The sequence below is a fragment of the Oncorhynchus mykiss genome, chromosome 5 (genome assembly GCF_057628025.1).
Source record: "Oncorhynchus mykiss isolate SJ-2025 chromosome 5, ASM5762802v1, whole genome shotgun sequence".
NCBI lineage: Eukaryota > Metazoa > Chordata > Actinopteri > Salmoniformes > Salmonidae > Oncorhynchus > Oncorhynchus mykiss.
In genome coordinates, this window is record NC_143026.1 from 88,494,738 (window position 1) to 88,512,479 (window position 17,742).

At 44.4% G+C, this 17,742-nt stretch overlaps 1 protein-coding gene across 42 annotated transcripts in view; it reads left to right on the forward strand.

The window, feature by feature from the left end:
* dock7 (dedicator of cytokinesis 7) overlaps positions 1–17,742 on the forward strand; it is a 93,931-nt gene that overhangs the window by 65,913 nt on the left and 10,276 nt on the right. For 4 of the 42 annotated variants that reach the window (XM_036978637.2, XM_036978634.2, XM_090236217.1 and 1 more), the window contains exons 22-38: positions 738–830; positions 3,772–3,861; positions 4,607–4,702; positions 5,173–5,313; positions 5,514–5,627; positions 5,896–6,063; positions 6,273–6,412; positions 12,791–12,960; positions 13,228–13,400; positions 13,545–13,727; positions 14,032–14,200; positions 14,365–14,461; positions 14,855–14,872; positions 15,745–15,819; positions 16,099–16,195; positions 16,324–16,458; positions 16,616–16,768. In XM_036978637.2, coding sequence (XP_036834532.1) covers positions 738–830; positions 3,772–3,861; positions 4,607–4,702; positions 5,173–5,313; positions 5,514–5,627; positions 5,896–6,063; positions 6,273–6,412; positions 12,791–12,960; positions 13,228–13,400; positions 13,545–13,727; positions 14,032–14,200; positions 14,365–14,461; positions 14,855–14,872; positions 15,745–15,819; positions 16,099–16,195; positions 16,324–16,458; positions 16,616–16,768 — 2,112 coding nt within the window. The remainder of the gene's footprint in view (positions 1–737; positions 831–3,771; positions 3,862–4,606; positions 4,703–5,172; positions 5,314–5,513; positions 5,628–5,895; positions 6,064–6,272; positions 6,413–12,790; positions 12,961–13,227; positions 13,401–13,544; positions 13,728–14,031; positions 14,201–14,364; positions 14,462–14,854; positions 14,873–15,744; positions 15,820–16,098; positions 16,196–16,323; positions 16,459–16,615; positions 16,769–17,742) is intronic. The other 38 variants (XM_036978636.2, XM_090236218.1, XM_090236216.1 and 35 more) reach the window with 17 other exon arrangements.

Here is a 17,742-nt window from a genome sequence, read left to right on the forward strand (position 1 = left end):
GATCAAATGACTTGTTGATTCGCTACCCCGATCAAATGACATGTTGATTCGCTACCCCGATCAAATGACTTGTTGATTCGCTACCCCCGATCAAATGACTTGTTGATTCGGTACCCCGATCAAATGACTTGTTGATTCGCTACCCCGATCAAATGACTTGTTGATTCGCTACCCCCGATCAAATGACTTGTTGATTCGCTACCCCCGATCAAATGACTTGTTGATTCGCTACCCCAAAAGTACTTGACAGATGAGTGAGTGATGGACACTCCTGTCTTTCTGAATGGTCTGGTCTAATGTGATGCTTGGGATGGATGCTGGCCCATAGAAATAAAATTACCACCCATCATGGCACATAGACTTGAATGGGGATACATGCTCTAGTCATTACTTTAATTATATTTCTATGGTTTTCCCTGTCTGATGAATGATGATACTAAACCAGCCCTCTCTTTTCTTTGAACCGAGGGAGGGGTGCAGATTGTCATGATGGGATATGCTATCTAATCTGTTCATGCATTGCTGTTTTTGTGAACCAGGGAGTTGTAAATGAAATGATTAGGGATCTTTAACAAGCTAACTATATTATTCCTCATTGCTGCTTACGGTTCAACCATCTTAACCTTTAAACCTCTATGCTGTTCTCTCCTCCCCTGTGCTGCTCCGTCCTCTCGCTCGTTGTTCCCTTGCTCCTGCCTGCCCTGTGCCCTTTGACCTGCGACCCCCTGACCTCTCAGGGTCTAGACCGCTCCAACTCCTGGGTGCACACCATGGGGTGTAAGAGCACCCCCTGGGGATCCAGCCCTGTCTCTGATACTGACACCATGCAGGTGCTTCAACAACAACAGAACCTACCCTCTTTAACACCAACCTTCACCACCCCTCACCCCCTACCCTTCTTAACCCCAACCTCCACCACCCCTCACTCCTACCCTTCTAAACCTCCACCACCCCTCGCACCCTGCCCTGTTTAACATCAACCTCCACCACCCCTCACCCCCTACCCTTCTTAACCCCAACCCCCACCACCCCTCACCCCTACCCTTCTTAACCCCAACCTCCACCACCCCTCACCCCCTACCCTTCTCAACCTCCACCACCCCTCACCCCCTACCCTTCTAAACCTCCACCACCCCTCACCCCCTACCCTTCTAAACCTCCACCACCCCTCGCACCCTACCCTTCTTAACCCCCAACATCCACCACCCCTCACCCCCTACCCTCGTTAACCCCAACCTCCACCTACCCTTCTTAACCCCCAACATAAACCCCCCCCTCACTCCCTACCCTCGTTAACCCCAACCTCCACCACCCCTCGCTCCCTACCTTTCTTAACCACTATTCACCTACATGCACCACCCCTCGCTCCCTACCTTTCTTAACCACCACTCACCTACATGCACCACCAGACTTAGGAAGTCACAGCTTCCTCCATGAACCCTTAACCACCACTCACCTACATGCACCACCAGACTTAGGAAGTCACAGCTTCCTCCATGAACCCTTAACCACCACTCACCTACATGCACCACCAGACTTAGGAAGTCACAGCTTCCTCCATGAACCCTTAACCACCACTCACCTACATGCACCACCAGACTTAGGAAGTCACAGCTTCCTCCATGAACCCTTAACCACCACTCACCTACATGCATCACCAGACTTAGGAAGTCACAGCTTCCTCCATGAACCCTTAACCACCATCTTTAGTTCTCTCACTTGTCACCTTTCTAGTTTTTACCTCTGTCCGGTTGGAGAAGAGAAATCTATGCCCACTCTGAAGTTGTAGAGTTGTCAGTAACCACTTGAAGTCATGTCAAACAAGTGCACAGGGCCGCCCCTCATTTCTCTTCACCCTGTAACACCCCCAGTGCAGGAGAGGTGTTGCAGTGAACCTCTAGCCAAGACTCACCTCTACACGTCTCAATTTAAAACTATTTTTATTTTCTCATACTTGCCTTTTTTGTATTTTTTTATTTAATTGGCGGTTCAGAGGCTAGCACCACTAACTTAATTTCCCAGTTTTCATTTGCTGACTTCACCCTCTCATTCCCTGTCCTGTTTCCTCTTCTTAACCATGATCATTTGAACCCATGCATGAACTCCTGCTGCTATTAATCTCATTCACCACATGGGTTCGCCATGATGTGGGATACTGCTGCATGTGGTGGTGTGTTGGGTGGGTTTGGGAGTGTGTGTGTGTGGTTGTCTGTCTCATGTTGTCTTTTTGGTCTTGTCTCCTTCGCTCCTTCTGTGCTGTGTGCAATGACTGTAGGGTGTGTGCACCTTTCAATGTATACACACACACACACACACCAAGCCCCTGCCACTTACAACAACAAAGATGAGAGATCACTTCCTCTCTGTCAAGCGGTTTCAACTCGCTATTCGGATTTGATGTTTGGTCCAACCGAATCGGTCATATGAACATTGAGACATTAATTTACTGTGATAAAGAAGTTAACCCTTTTTATGTCTCAACGACTCAAATTGTGCGCAGAGCAGACACTACCGAAATGGGAGTATAAATAAAAATAGATTCTGGAAAATGTAGCCAAAGACTGTCATAGCTGTCAAGTCTGTGTTTTATAAATGTGCAATAAGCATAAAACATAATTACATAAGGAATTGGCAACTCGTTCTCATTCTGAGAAATAACGTAGGCCACTTGATTTCAACATCTGAACAAAGTGGACAGCTAGCGTGCTTTTCAAACACTTGGAGACAAAGGTTTGTTCATAACAATTCAACTGTTTTACCTTGTTAGTAAAGAGATCCATGTTGGCTGAACCTGAAATATAACAATTAGCTGGCTAGTCACTTACACGTGGGCTTGTGCTTGAGAGATTTGTTTATGAGACCTGTGTTAATTTTCTATAATGCCTGCTATAAGTTATTAGTGAATGTGCATGTTTCTGGTTACATTGTAACAAAAGACTAGACTTGACTTGAAGACTTGAAACCCAGATCAGTGATTATTGCAACAAAGCAGGTTAAACTATTTAGATTAAATTATTAGTGGGTCTTATGGTTGTGGAAGGTGTATATTTAGCCTATGTATAATTTCAGAAGTCCTGAATTCATTAGATTAATGCTGACTGTCAAATGCAGTGTATTTGACCTTTTTAATTGTGCATCAAAGCTCATTTAGAGAAAACAATTACAAAATCTAGATATTGTGAATTGGCCATAAATGAGAACAAATCTAGATGCTTTTTAGGCCATATCGCCCAGCCCTAAGTGTGTATGTGGGGGGTCTGCTTGGGGGTATGTGGCTGTATTATGTGTTGGTTTAATGTGTTTGCCCCCTTGAGAACTTTGTCATCTTCTTTTCCTGTCTTGGTGTTGTGTTGTGACGATGGCTGTCCTCATTGGTTGTCATAAAGGCTAGTTTGTGGCTCTAGTCATGGCCAAAGATTCAGTCAAATTCATTTATTTAACTGAGGTAAGTTGTTCGCAGAGGTATTTTTTCCCCACAGGTTGATACTGTCTACAAACTACATATCTAGAGGCATAAGGGGCGTTTCTGTGTAAAAGATATATCAGATTATGTGTGTAAGAAGAAAGATAAATATGAGGGAACTCAGGCATTCTGTAACTGTGGAACTGTAGTTAAGGTTATATGATGAGGGCTGTTTTGTGTATTTGTGTGATTGTTGTTTGTGTTCATGTTTGTTAACTGTGTGTGTAATTCTGCTAGGTGCTACAGCTATAACCGTAGCCCCTCAATAACCTGTTGTTGTTGTCACATCCCATCCATCCCACCCATAGGCCATGGAGCGCTGTGGCAACCGCATGTCTTCGCACACTGAGAGCACCAGTTTCTTGCAAACTTTAACAGGACGGTTACCCACCAAAAAGGTACCAGCCACTGTCTACACGGGGGAAGAGCCATACGGAGCCCCCTCACCTTATTCGCCTGTTTATGTGTATGTCTGTGGATGTGTGCCTCTTGATTGGATTGTGTATTTGGTGGTTGTTGGATGTAGTGTAGATGTCCCGCCTCTTGGCTGTGATTTGAAGTGTGATGTTGACAGTATTGCACAGGAGGTGTGTGTGGCGTACCAGGCACTAACTGGAGCACTGTTATCCCTGTTCAGGTAAATGGCACTCACTTGATGTTTGTATTTGAATGAAGCCTCCATTTTCAGTGTTACCACCAGACACACCAAGTGGATTGTTGAGTAAATATGGCATATGTACAATAAGATCAGGGGTTCCCTAACCATCTTACGCTCAAAAGCTGTCTGCAAGATTTAATTTAAACACTCTATTGACTCTATAATTGTAGTCATTCTATAGTACTAATATTATAGATATCATCATAGTTAATTAAAGGTTAAATAAATTAAGGGAGAAAGTTTAGGGAACCCCTGTATTGAGAATGATTGTGTATTTCGGCACATAGTACAGTGTTTATATAATGCTAGATTGTGATGCAGTAGAATGTCTCTCGGTGCTCAGTTGTAAGAAGGACCACCTGCCTGGGTCAAGGTCTTTTTGGTTCCATTGCAGTGACCAACTAAATCCGGGCCAGGTTGAACCAGGTCTGATGTGCTGTACTACACCTGTCTGACTGTCTGGTCCGTGTGTCTCTGTGTCTCAGTTGTTCCATGAGGAACTGGCACTACAGTGGGTGGTGAGCAGTGGCAGCGTCAGAGAGGGAGCTCTCCAACAGGCCTGGTTCTTCTTCGAGCTCATGGTAAGACAAAACACTACACACAGTTTCACACTGCCGAGCTGTATCGCTGTGGCCTGGTTACATGTCCACCATAGTTGCTGGAGCCGTGTTGGAAAGGACAATGTGATAAGTAAATATCCAGATAAAGCCTGTATGGTTCAGGTAGGCAGGATAGTGTGACAAGGGTTCACTGTCGTGCTTTTCATCCTGGCACCATAACTACGATTCCCACTACATGGCCAAGCTGCAAAGTAAAACATTTGGCTTTATCAGAAACATTTATGAAAACAAAACATGATTGGTTTTCATTTAAATTTAGGGTAAGGCATAAGGTTAGCAGTGTGATTGGAGTTCGGTTTAAAATCAGATTTTAAGAAGAGATTGTAGAACTGGGCAGGGCTTCCGACTTTGCAACTTGGGCAGATAGTGAGGACCCATGACTACCACTACGTGTTGGGCCCTGTCTCACCTTGATGACCTCACACCCCCAGGTGAAGAGCATCATCCATCACCTGTACTTCACCGACCGGCTGGAGTCGCCCAGGAAGAACCGTTTCCCCGAGCGCTTCATGGATGACATCACAGCCCTGGTCAGCACCATTGCTGGGGACATTGTCTCACGCTTTCAGAAGGTACGTTGTCACGGGGACACACAGGGACAATAAAGATGTGGCCTACATCAACACAGCATGTTTTAATTCCATTAACCACACGGATACCTCCAATACAGTGAATGGTCTGAATGAACCTTATCGGGTTCTATGTATACCAGAGTGGGTAGCGCTCTGTAGACTCAAACCTGACCTCTGACCCTGTGTTTCTGTTCAATCAGGACCTGGAGCTGGTGGAGCGTCTTAACACCAGCCTGGCCTTCTTCCTGAATGACCTGCTGTCTGTCATGGACCGAGGCTTCGTCTTCTCCCTCATAAAGACCTACTGGAAACAGGTACTGGGAGAGGGAACAAACTGCTTTAGCACCCCAACATAACAGCACCTCAATGACCACATCCCTGCAGAATTGACTTTCATTTGAAAGGCTTGTGTTGAAACCACTATCATAGATTTCGGACTTTGTGTACATGACTTTAACCACAACAGTACTCTGTCCTGCTCATTACTATTGGGTATCACTTGGGAGTAAACGGCCTCAACAGGGACTTTCCATCGAACCCTGTTTTGGGCAGTTTTCTAGAGACCATTCCATGTGTCCCCAGGTCTCCACTAAGCTGTACATGCTGCAGAACCCCACTCTGGAGTCTCTGAGGCTGGACTTACTGAGGATCGTCTGCAGCCACGAGCACTATGTCACCCTTAACCTGCCCTGCAGCCTGCTCACGCCCCCCGCCTCGCCATCTCCCAGCGTGTCCTCCGCAACCTCGCAGGTCAGATATGCACAGTACATGCACGCTAGACACACACAGACTCACCGGATACACACACATTCTATCTGGATGAGTATGAGGTGTGTGGAAAATGTCCCTGAATCATCCCCTGCTCGTCTTTCTCTCCCTACCTCTTTCCATCTCTCCCTACCTCTTTCCATCTCTCCCTACCTCTTTCCATCTCTCCCTACCTCTTTCCATCTCTACAGAGCTCAGGCTTCTCCACCCATGCGCAGGACCAGAAGATAGCCAACATGTTCGAGCTGTCTGTTCCCTTCAGAGAGCAGCACTACCTGGCTGGACTGGTGCTGTCTGAGCTGGCTGTCATCCTGGACCCAGAGGCCGAAGGGTCAGTACACTGAGTTAATGTGTTTATGACAGAGAGAGATTGTCATTTACCCTGCATGTCTGTTTCTGTCTCTCTACCCTCTCAATGTGTTACTGTGTTTGTGTGAGATGGCTTAGGTCATTTGACCCCTCTTTCTTGTTCAACCCTCTCAAGGCTTATGGTCAGTACATTTTAAGGGTGTTTTTACATGTAGTCCTCTTTAAAATAACCAATGTCAGTCCTCTAAAGTGATTTTTTTTATTTTTTAAAGAAGCAAAAGAGCTCTGTTGTCGTTGTCTTCACACTGTTCTTGCCTTGGAATAAGGACTCGACTCTTTTTCCAGGTCACTTCACCTATTTTGTGGTCTGAGTTCTTCACATTCACAATGCTGTGTTTAGAAAGGAACCCAGATCTTTTTCCAGGTCACTTCACCTATTTTGTGGTCTGAGTTCTTCACATTCACAATGCTGTGTTTAGAAAGGAACCCAGATCTTTTTCCAGGTCACTTCACCTATTTTGTGGTCTGAGTTCTTCACATTCACAATGCTGTGTTTAGAAAGGAACCCAGATCTTTTTCCAACTTTCACTCAATGCCCTGTGGGTTTTTATAAAGTACAGGACAAGCCATTTCATCAGAATATGTTATTGGACAGCTAGATATACTGTATGCCTACCTACATTTTGGAAGCTAAAAGATTACAATTATTGTGTCATCTTTTAACTAAATGCAATCAGAAGATACTATTAACATGTAAATATTATTGGAAACAGAATAAATAGCAGAAGAATGACTGCAGATGAAATCATGCTGTAATTGAAAATTAAACACCCAATGTAAGCTGCTGCCCCTTTAAGAGCTAGAATGGAGATTCTACTGTATGTTGTGATTCTCACCAAACCTGTTATCTTCTCACGCTACTATTCAAACCCCTATAGATCACATAATGCAAACAAATAATCTAAACTAAAAACGATTTTCTGTGCATCCTTGACAATCGCTAATCAATATCCAGCACGTTTTATAAGTGAACCTGCGCATCCTAATTTTGTCTTTTGTTGCACCAATGTGAGAGGTTATGACAGGGGAAACGGTGTTGCAGTAGTCTAGTGTGTAGAGCGGGAATAATGACAAGCGAACCTAGGGAGCTTTGTGTTCACATTGCCCTACAAAAGGTTACCGGGCCACAGAATTCAAGCGTACCGAACTCAGACCCCCTCTCGAGATGGTCTTAGTTCGTTTCGCTTCAGGGGTTTCTTTTGAGGGGCCGGATTTCCTTTGGAGTGTTCACACTAGGGCTGTTACAGTAACTGTATTACCGCCACACCGGCAGTCATGAGTCATGGAGGCAGTCAAATTCCATGTGATCGTTTAGTCACTTTAATTAGGCTTCTCCAAGCATACCAAATGTGCTAATTGCCTGGTACTCAGCACTATATTGTCACTCTGACATCAATGCAAGTGTAATTGAAAATCGAATCAAAGACTTCATGAGAGCTCATGTTGCGCAACATTTCTATAGGCTATGGAATTGCTTGAGAAAACTGAGTGATGGCCTCTACTAAGAAGAGGAGGAGCCCATCAGCTTTCTATAGGCTAGGCCTACTATATTTATTTCTCACCTTTCCTAATATTAAGCACATTGCTTCTCTTTAAAACAGGAGTTTAGCCTACCTGGCTGGCATGAAAATGAACCACGGAAAAAGTGTCTTCCATTCGTTTTTCACAATTCCTGACATTTAATCCTCGTAAAAATTAGGTTAGGATCACCACTTTATTTTAAGAATGTGTAATGTCAGAATAATAGTAGAGAGAATGATTTATTTCAGCTTTTATTCCTTTCATCACATTCCCAGTGGGTCAGAAGTTTGCATACACTCAATTAGTATTTGGTAGCATTGCCTTTAAATTGTTTAATTTCGGTCAAACGTTTCAGGTAGCCTTCCACAAGCTTCCCACAATAAGTTGGGTGAATTTTGGCCCATTCAACATGACAGAGCTGCTGTAATTGAGTCAGGTGTGTAGGCCTCCTTGCTCACACACACTTTTTCAGTTCTGCCCACAAATCTTCTATAGGATTGAGGTCAGAGCTTTGTGATGGCCACTCCAAAATATTGACTTTGTTGTCCTTTGGAAGTATGCTTGGTGTCATTGTCCATTTGGAAGACCCATTTGCGACCAAGCTTGAGCTTTCTGACTGATGTCTTGATGTTGCTTCAATATATCCACATCATTTTCCATCTTCATGATGCCATCTATTTTGTGAAGTGCACCAGTCCCTCCTGCAGCAAAGCACCCCCACAACATGATGCTGCCACCCCCGTGCTTCACGGTTAAGATGATGTTCTTCGGCTTGCAAGCCTCCCCCTTTTTCCTCCAAACATAAAGATGGTCATTATGGCCAAACAGTTCTATTTTTGTTTCATCAGACCAGAGGACATTTCTCCAAAAACTACAATATTTGCCCCCATGTGCAGTTGCAAACTGTAGTCTGGCTTTTTTACGGCGTTTTTTAAGCAGTGGCTTCTTCCTTGCTGAGCGGCCTTTCAGGTTATGTCGATATAGGACTCGTTTTACTGTGGATATAGATACTTTTCTACCTGTTTCCTCCAGCATCTTCACAAGATTCTTTGCTGCTGTTCTGAAATGCATCCACAGGTACACCTCCTTGAAATACACAGGTACACCTCCAATTGACTCAAATGATGTCAATTAGCCTATCAAAAGCTTCTAATGCCATGACATCATTTTCTGGAATTTTCCAAGCTGTTTAAAGGCACAGTCAACTTAGTGTGTGTAAACTTCTGACCCACTGGAATTGTGATACAGGGAATTATAAGTGAAATAATCTGTCTGAACAATTGTTGGAAAAATAACTTGTCATGGACAACGTAGATGTCCTAACCGACTTTCCAAAACTATAGTTTGTTAATAAGACATTTGTGGAGTGGTTGAAAAATGTGTTTTAATGACTCCAACCGACAGTGAGGGAAAACAGTATTTGATCCCCTGCTGATTTTGTACGTTTGCCCACTGACAAAGAAATGATCAGTCTAATTTTAATAGGTTTATTTGAACAGTGAAAGACAGAGTAACAACAACAAAAAATCCAGAAAAACCATGTAAAAAATGTTATACATTGATTTAGTGGCAAAACCCTTGTTGGCAATCACAGAGGTCAGACGTTTCTTGTAGTTGGCCACCAGGTTTGCACACATCTCAGGAGGGATTTTGTCCCACTCCTCTTTGCAGATCTTCTCCAAGTCATTAAGGTTTTGAGGCTGACGTTCGGCAACTCGAACCTTCAGCTCCCTCCACAGATTTTCTATGGGATTAATAAGGTCTGGAGACTGGCTAGGCCACTCCAGGACCTTCATGTGCTTCTTCTTGAGCCACTCCTTTGTTGCCTTGGCCGTGTGTTTTGGGTCATTGTCATGCTGGAATACCCATCAACGACCCATTTTCAATGCCCTGGCTGAGGGAAGGAGGTTCTCACCCAATATTTGGGTGTCAGGGTAGCCTAATGGTTAGAGCGTTGGACTAGTAACCAAAAGGTTGCAAGTTCAAATCCCCAAGCTGACAAATCTGTCATTCTGCCCCTGAACAGGCAGTTCAGGCTGTTGCTAGGCTGTCATTGAAAATAAGAATTTGTTCTTAACTGACTTGCCTAGTTAAATAAAGGTCATAGGCAGCATTGCTCCTCCTCCAAACACGGCGAGTTGAGTTGATGCCAAAGAGCTCCATTTTGGTCTCATCTGACCACAACACTTTCACCCAGTTGTCCTCTGAATCATTCAGATGTTCATTGGCAAACTTCAGACGGGCATGTATATGTGCTTTCTTGGGCAGGGGGACCTTGCGGGCGCTGCAGGATTTCACGGCGTAGTGTGTTACCAATTGTTTTCTTGGTGACTATGGTCACAGCTGCCCTGAGATCATTGACAAGATCCTCCCGTGTAGTTCTGGGCTGATTCCTCACCATTCTCATGATCATTGCAACTCCACGAGGTGAGATCTTGCATGGAGCCCCAGGCCGAGGAAGATTGACAGTTCTTTTGTGTTTCTTCCATTTGCGAATAATCGCACCAACTGTTGTCACCTTCTCACCAAGCTGCTTGGCGATGGTCTTGTAGCCCATTCCAGCCTTGTGTAGGTCTACAATCTTGTCCCTGATGTCCTTGGAGAGCTCTTTGGTCTTGGCCATGGTGGAGAGTTTGGAATCTGATTGATTGATTGATTGCTTCTGTGGACAGGTGTCTTTTATACAGGTAACAAACTGAGATTAGAGCACTCCCTTTAAGAGTGTGCTCCTAATCTCAGCTTGTTACCTGTATAAAAGACACCTGGGAGCCAGAAATCTTTCTGATTAAGAGGGGGTCAAATACTTATTTCCCTCATTAAAATGCAAATCAATTTATAACATTTTTGACAAGCGTTTTTCTGAATTTTGTTGTTGTTATTCTGTCTCTCACTGTTCAAATAAACCTACCATTAAAATTATAGACTGATCATTTCTTTGTCAGTGGGCAAACGTACAAAATCAGCAGGGGATCAAATACTTTTTTCCCTCACTGTAAGTGTATGTAAACTTCCGATTTCAACTGTATATTATTTAGTATATGTAAAGAAGACCAGATTAAATCAAGAATAGTCTGGTGGGTGACAATATTAGCATATCACTTGATGCCCAGCTTGTGTGCAGTAAGCCAAGAAACGGTTCATGCTTTTTTGCTACTTTTTCAAATCATAGACGCACACCTCATGTAGCCTAGCCCATAGGCCTATATGTTTTGAGAATGTTTGTATCACAACTAGTGGCCAAATAACTTATTGAAATGAAGTGCATTAATCCGCTTTACAACTGGTGTAGAGTTTAACTGGCATACATACGTAGAGCTGAGTTTGAAGTTTGGGGACGGTCATTTTCACCATCAAAAGGCACCTTTATAATAAAAGCATGACATGCATAATCACATTTGTGGTCACTTTTGAGAATGGTGTTTTCCTGCTAATGGACCATTTGCGCTTACAGCCTACTGCCGTGTGCACATTGCTGTTCTTTAAACTATTAGGCTATTTCTATATATTATAACATTTTAAACTAAAGGGTCTAAGCTAATGGCTGTATTAATTTGATATCCATCGCATCCCACAACTGTCCCAGACTATGTTTGGAATATTTATTTCTCTCACCGACTAGAATGGGTCAGCTCTTGTACTATGGGGGATAGTAGATTGACATATGCTAGTGCTTTAGCTGTTCGTTAGGCCTGCTCATCTTGTTGTTTGACGAAAAGTAAATGTGGACAGTTCTTCCAATATCTTCAATATGCACCTTGGAATTGGATAAGGACGCGCAGTTGCGTCCCCGACGTGTCGGTCTTCGCTTGTAGCCTGTGAGAAAGACCCGATCATGTGACTGAGAGCCATGTGAGTGAGAGGTGCTTCGGAGCACACAGCCGGGAGATGGGAATGTTTGGGTGCATTACCGGCACACAAAGGGGATGCCGCTGGGAGATTCGAGGTATTATCAAGTTCTTGTCATATTATCTAACCATATAGCCCACCATTGGTATCACAACTAAAGTTACATAAATAATTCTAAATGAAGCATATTGGAGTACCTGTTTCTTTGTTCACCGCTCATCACCTCAAATCGTTTGGAGAAAATATCCTTTATTTTATTCAGCTATGTTCAATTGTGTTCTTACTATAAAATAATGCCATGGAATAGTAAGAAAATCTTGTCTGCTAAATGAACTAGTGTTTCCCACAGCCATTTGGCATGGCCACATCAGAACAACAGAGGATGCTATTCTGTTCTTCTAAAATAGACTACATTCTCTTCATATCATGTTTCTGTAGACCTGTCTAAAATAAATCAGGGATTTATTGTGATGGTGTAGGCTAAATTACATGGATTTGTTATATATATATATATATATATATATATATATATATATATATATATATATATATATATATATATATATATATATATATATATATATATATATATATATATATATATATATATATATATATATATATATATATATATATATATATAAATATATAATTTTTTTTAAATTATTTTTTTTATGTATTTATGTAGATGTTCCAAAGTCTGCATCAGTGGCTTGTATGCAATGTGTGGAAGCCAGGAGATGCTTAATGTCTTTACGTTAATAAACGGTCAATATTTGCTTGACAATCACCGGCTGACATTTTCATGACCGCCACAGCCCTAGTTCACACTGCACCAACATTTTTACGAACGTCACTGAGTTCACAAAAATAGTTTGAAAGGGACTATTATTGAGATTATTACTATATTGAGGTTCTTTTAAAACCCCTCCTTCCCACCCACCCACCCACCTGCTCTCTCTCTGTACTGTAGGATGTTTGGCTTACATAAGAAGGTGGTCAGTGTGGTACATAACCTGCTGTCCAGCCATGACTCCGACCCCCGCTACGCTGACCCCGAGGTCAAGGCCCGCGTCGCCACGCTCTACCTGCCGCTCATCGGCATCGTCATGGAAACACTTCCCCAGCTTCACGACTTCACAGGCAAGTCTACATACTAAATGTAGCCCTCCATGTCCCAACCCTCCAGGGTTAGGCAGTAGTTATGTGGAGTTTGTCCACACTTGAATGGTCTTAATATTTAAAGGAAGATTAAATGGTTTTACAAATCTATGGACATCACACTGGTTCAGGTGCTTCTCAGGAAAAGCACATTGAAAAACATTAAACACTGTCTGCGAGTCTAAAGTGCTAGTCCCAATAGTGATTTTGTTTTGTGCTGGTTGATTCTGATTGGTTTCTCTCCTCTAGAGTCCCATAACCAGTGGGGTCGTCCCGGCGGTGCTCAGGGGGCCGCGGGTGGGGCCGGGGGGGACGAGTCTGGAGAGGACGGCAACAGCATGATCAGTCAGACCGTTGCCATGGCAATAGCAGGGACTTCTGCTCCGATATCTCGTCCCAGCAGCTTCCTGCTCAACCCACAGGTAACTCTCTTTCATCCCTTCCTCCTTGTTCCAACTTTCTCCCTGTTTCCTCTTCCTGAGTTTCTCTTGTTCTCCCTCTTTATTTTCTCTAATTTTTTCACTTTTCTTTTTTCTCTCTCTCTCAATACCCCCCCCCCCGTCCAGGCCAGCCGTCAGCATGGCACCTTCTCAGCAGAGTCCAGCCGCAGCCTGTTGATCTGTCTGTTGTGGGTTCTGAAGAATGCTGATGAGTGTGTCCTACAGAAGTGGTTCTCTGACCTGTCTGTCTCCCAGCTCAATCGTCTGCTGGACATGCTCTACCTATGTGTCTCCTGCTTCGAGTACAAGGTAACGTTGCACCTGGAGCACAACAAAAGGACTTATGTTGTACTTTGTTCATGTCATTTGTAGTACTGGTGTAATGCCTCACCCACAGTCCTTTATTTCATCCCTGGATAAGACTGGATGGAAAGAAAATACTTTCAAATGGTTCAATGAGTTGGTCTTGAAATATGAGAGCTGTCTTTCCTCTGTACTACTCCACATCAGTGTTCCACCTACTCTTGTCTTTTCTGATCCATCTTACCTCTCTTGTTTTGGTGGTGTGGTGCAGTAACCCTGTAACTTTTCTCTATCCTCGTCATGGAAAAAGGCCCATGTTGTGTTCACCATGCAGGGGAAGAAGGCCTTTGAGCGCATGAACAGCCTAACCTTCAAGAAGTCCAAGGACATGAAGGTCAAGCTGGAGGAGGCCATACTGGGGAGCATCGGGGCACGGCAGGAGATGGTCCGTCGCAGCAGGGGACAGCTGGGTACACTAGGTAACACGGAGCGCGCACACACGTGTTGGGAAAAGTTATCTTAAAATGACCATTCCATCTCTCCCCTTAACTTATCTTGCCCTTTCCCTCCCTCTCCTTTCTCCTTTCTCTTTCTCCTCTCCCTCCACCTTGCTCTTCCTTTCTCCTATTCCCCTCTCCTGCAGAGAGGAGTCCATCAGGCAGTGCCTTTGGCAGCCAGGAGAACCTACGCTGGAGGAAAGACATGACTCACTGGCGCCAGAACAGCGAGAGGATGGACAAGTATGCTTACCTTTTTACTGTGTGTGAGTTTGAGAAAAGTCTACGTGTTTAGGCTGCTATTGGTCAGCATCATGTAGTCAAAGTCAAGACGTCACAATACACTGATGATCATTTCTGGCCAAGATAATGCATACGTCGCCATCTCACAATCCACTCAGGCCCTATAGTGAGGTTCTTAGAAGAAACGAGAATCTGATTGAAATGAACAAGCCCACACAGAGAGAGAGCATCTTTTTTGGATTCCTGATTCTACAACAGAATGCATGCTAATGGGTCCTATTGTATTTGGTTGATTATTGTCAGACACCTGTGCCTTTTCTTCTGTCTCTGTGTGATTTTGATTTGTGCTGTTAACTCATTCCTCCATATGTTCTCTGTGCTGTGTCTCTGTAGGAGCCACAGATCACTCAGGTATTGTATTGTATTGAATGGTGTCAACCTGAAGTCAGTGTGCTGCAGTGCTTTGAGTTCCTCCTGCTGCTTCAGTGACCTGAACCCTGACCCATTACCTCCGTACCCTGACCTCTCCTGTAAAGGTGCTTGAGGTGTTTGTCTGTCTGGTGCCTGCAGTGGGCCTGCTGTGCGCCTGCTGTGCTTTTAACCAGTGTGCCATGCTTCTCCTTTGGATCCTGACTGATGTGTCTGTCTTCCCTATTCTGGGGTTAGATGGGTGAAATCAATGTGATTCTGACGCAGCTGGTAGGGTTAGTGAAGTTGTTCTCAATGATCTGATGATTAGAATCTGTGACAATTCACACAGTAGAAAAAGGTAGATTGTACACCATGCGTACTTTCCCCTTTTAAAATGAAGTCTCTTCTGAAACAGACCCGTTTGTACTACTGATGTCATTAGTCAACTAAGATACAGATACTACAGAGAAGTTGTCAAAGTATACTTCTATTGGTGTGGCCCCTCTACCCTTACCCCTCTCCCCTGGTGCCCCCCGGCCCTAACCCCCCTCCAGCCTTACCCCTCTGCTGCCTATCTCTCTCCCACCCTGGTGGGGCAAGGGATGGAGGTGCGTTTGGGCCCCTGGTCCCCTGCTCTCCTCTCTGTGTGCTAGCTATGCCATTTCATGCAGTGTGTAGCTACCGTGTTCTGTGGACTCTGTGGTGAACCGTGTGAGTACCGTGTACTGTGGACACTGGTGAACCGTGTGAGTACTGTGGTGAACCGTGTGAGTACTGTGGACTCTGTGGTGAACCGTGTGAGTACTGTGGACTCTGTGGTGAACCGTGTGAGTACTGTGGACTCTGTGGTGAACCGTGTGAGTACTGTGCAGGTTTAGAGACAGCGTCCTACTACGCAACCCAGGGAGTCGAACCAAAACCCAAACCCAGGAGCCTTTAGTTGTTAGGTGTGTAACTCCTCATCATTATCAACTGTATCAACATAATCATAACCCCCCCCTCACCACCACCCTCATTCGACTCCTCAACCCCTCCATCCATCCATCCATCCCAAGCCCCCTACAGTACTTTGCACATGGAAGAGCTCCTTTCTGTGTGCAGTGGCTTGAATGTGACTGACTGGCATGAGTGCTCTGTCATTCAAGGGGACATTGTGAATACGGAGCTGGCTGGCGGCCATCTTGGAAAGTGTCTGACCATCTATCACTTCCTGTTTCCTGTGACAGAACCAGAGCAGAGCTGGAGCATGAAGCACTTATTGATGGTAACCTGGCAACCGAGGCAAACCTGATCATTCTGGACACTCTGGAGATCATCGTTCAGGTAGAAAGACCTAGACACACAACATTCAGGTTGAACATTTGAGACAATTTAGGCAAAATGTCCATTCTGGAGATGATAACGATTGATTGATTTGGTTTATTAATATATGTGCGTCTGTGTCTGTATAGACGGTGTCTGTGACAGAGTCTAAGGAGAGTATCCTGGGTGGAGTGTTGAAGGTGCTCCTCCACAGCATGGCCTGTAACCAGAGTGCCCTCTACCTGCAGCACTGCTTTGCGACACAGAGGGCTCTCGTCTCAAAGGTCAGATAAGTAGCTGTGTACAATCACCTTATCCTTAGACGTGTTGCGCTTTCCTGGGAAATGAATTTGTAAAATATCTGCATACTGTAATGTCTATTTATATCTTTGTCTGTCCTGTGTCGTACTTATGTACATTTGTCTGTGCGTGCATGTGTAGTTCCCCGAACTGCTGTTTGAGGAGGAAACAGAGCAGTGTGCTGACCTGTGTCTGCGTCTGCTGAGGAACTGTAGCAGCAGTATCGGCACCATCCGAGCCCACGCCTCCGCTTCACTCTACCTGCTCATGAGGCAGAACTTTGAGATCGGCAACGTGAGTACACCATCAGGACAACACACAGCAAACACGGATACTTAGAGGACTGTCTACATAGAGGACTGTCTACATAGAGCCAGCTACATACATAGAGGGCTGTCTACATAGAGCCAGCTGCATACATAGAGGACTGTCTACATAGAGCCAGCTGCATATATAGAGGACTGTCTACATAGAGCCAGCTGCATATATAGAGGACTGTCTACATAGCGCCAGCTGCATACATAGAGCCAGCTACATACATAGAGGACTGTCTACATAGAGCCAGGTACATACATAGAGGACTGTCTACATAGAGCCAGCTACATACATAAAGGACTGTCTACATAGAGCCAGCTACATACAACGAGGACTGTCTACATAGAGCCAGCTACATACAACGAGGACTGTCTACATAGAGCCAGCTACATACATAGAGGACTGTCTACATAGAGCCAGCTGCATACATAGAGGACTGTCTACATAGAGCCAGCTGCATATATAGAGGACTGTCTACATAGCGCCAGCTGCATACATAGAGCCAGCTACATACATAGAGGACTGTCTACATAGAGCCAGCTACATACATAGAGGACTGTCTACATAGAGCCAGCTACATACAACGATGACTGTCTACATAGAGCCAGCTACATACAACGAGGACTGTCTACATAGAGCCAGCTACATACATAGAGGACTGTCTACATAGAGCCAGCTACATACAACGAGGACTGTCTACATAGAGCCAGCTACATACATAGAGGACTGTCTACATAGAGCCAGCTGCATACATAGAGGACTGTCTACATAGAGCCAGCTGCATATATAGAGGACTGTCTACATAGAGCCAGCTGCATACATAGAGGACTGTCTACATAGCGCCAGCTGCATACATAGAGGACTGTCTACATAGCGCCAGCTGCATACATAGAGGACTGTCTACATAGAGCCAGCTACATACATAGAGGACTGTCTACATAGAGCCAGCTACA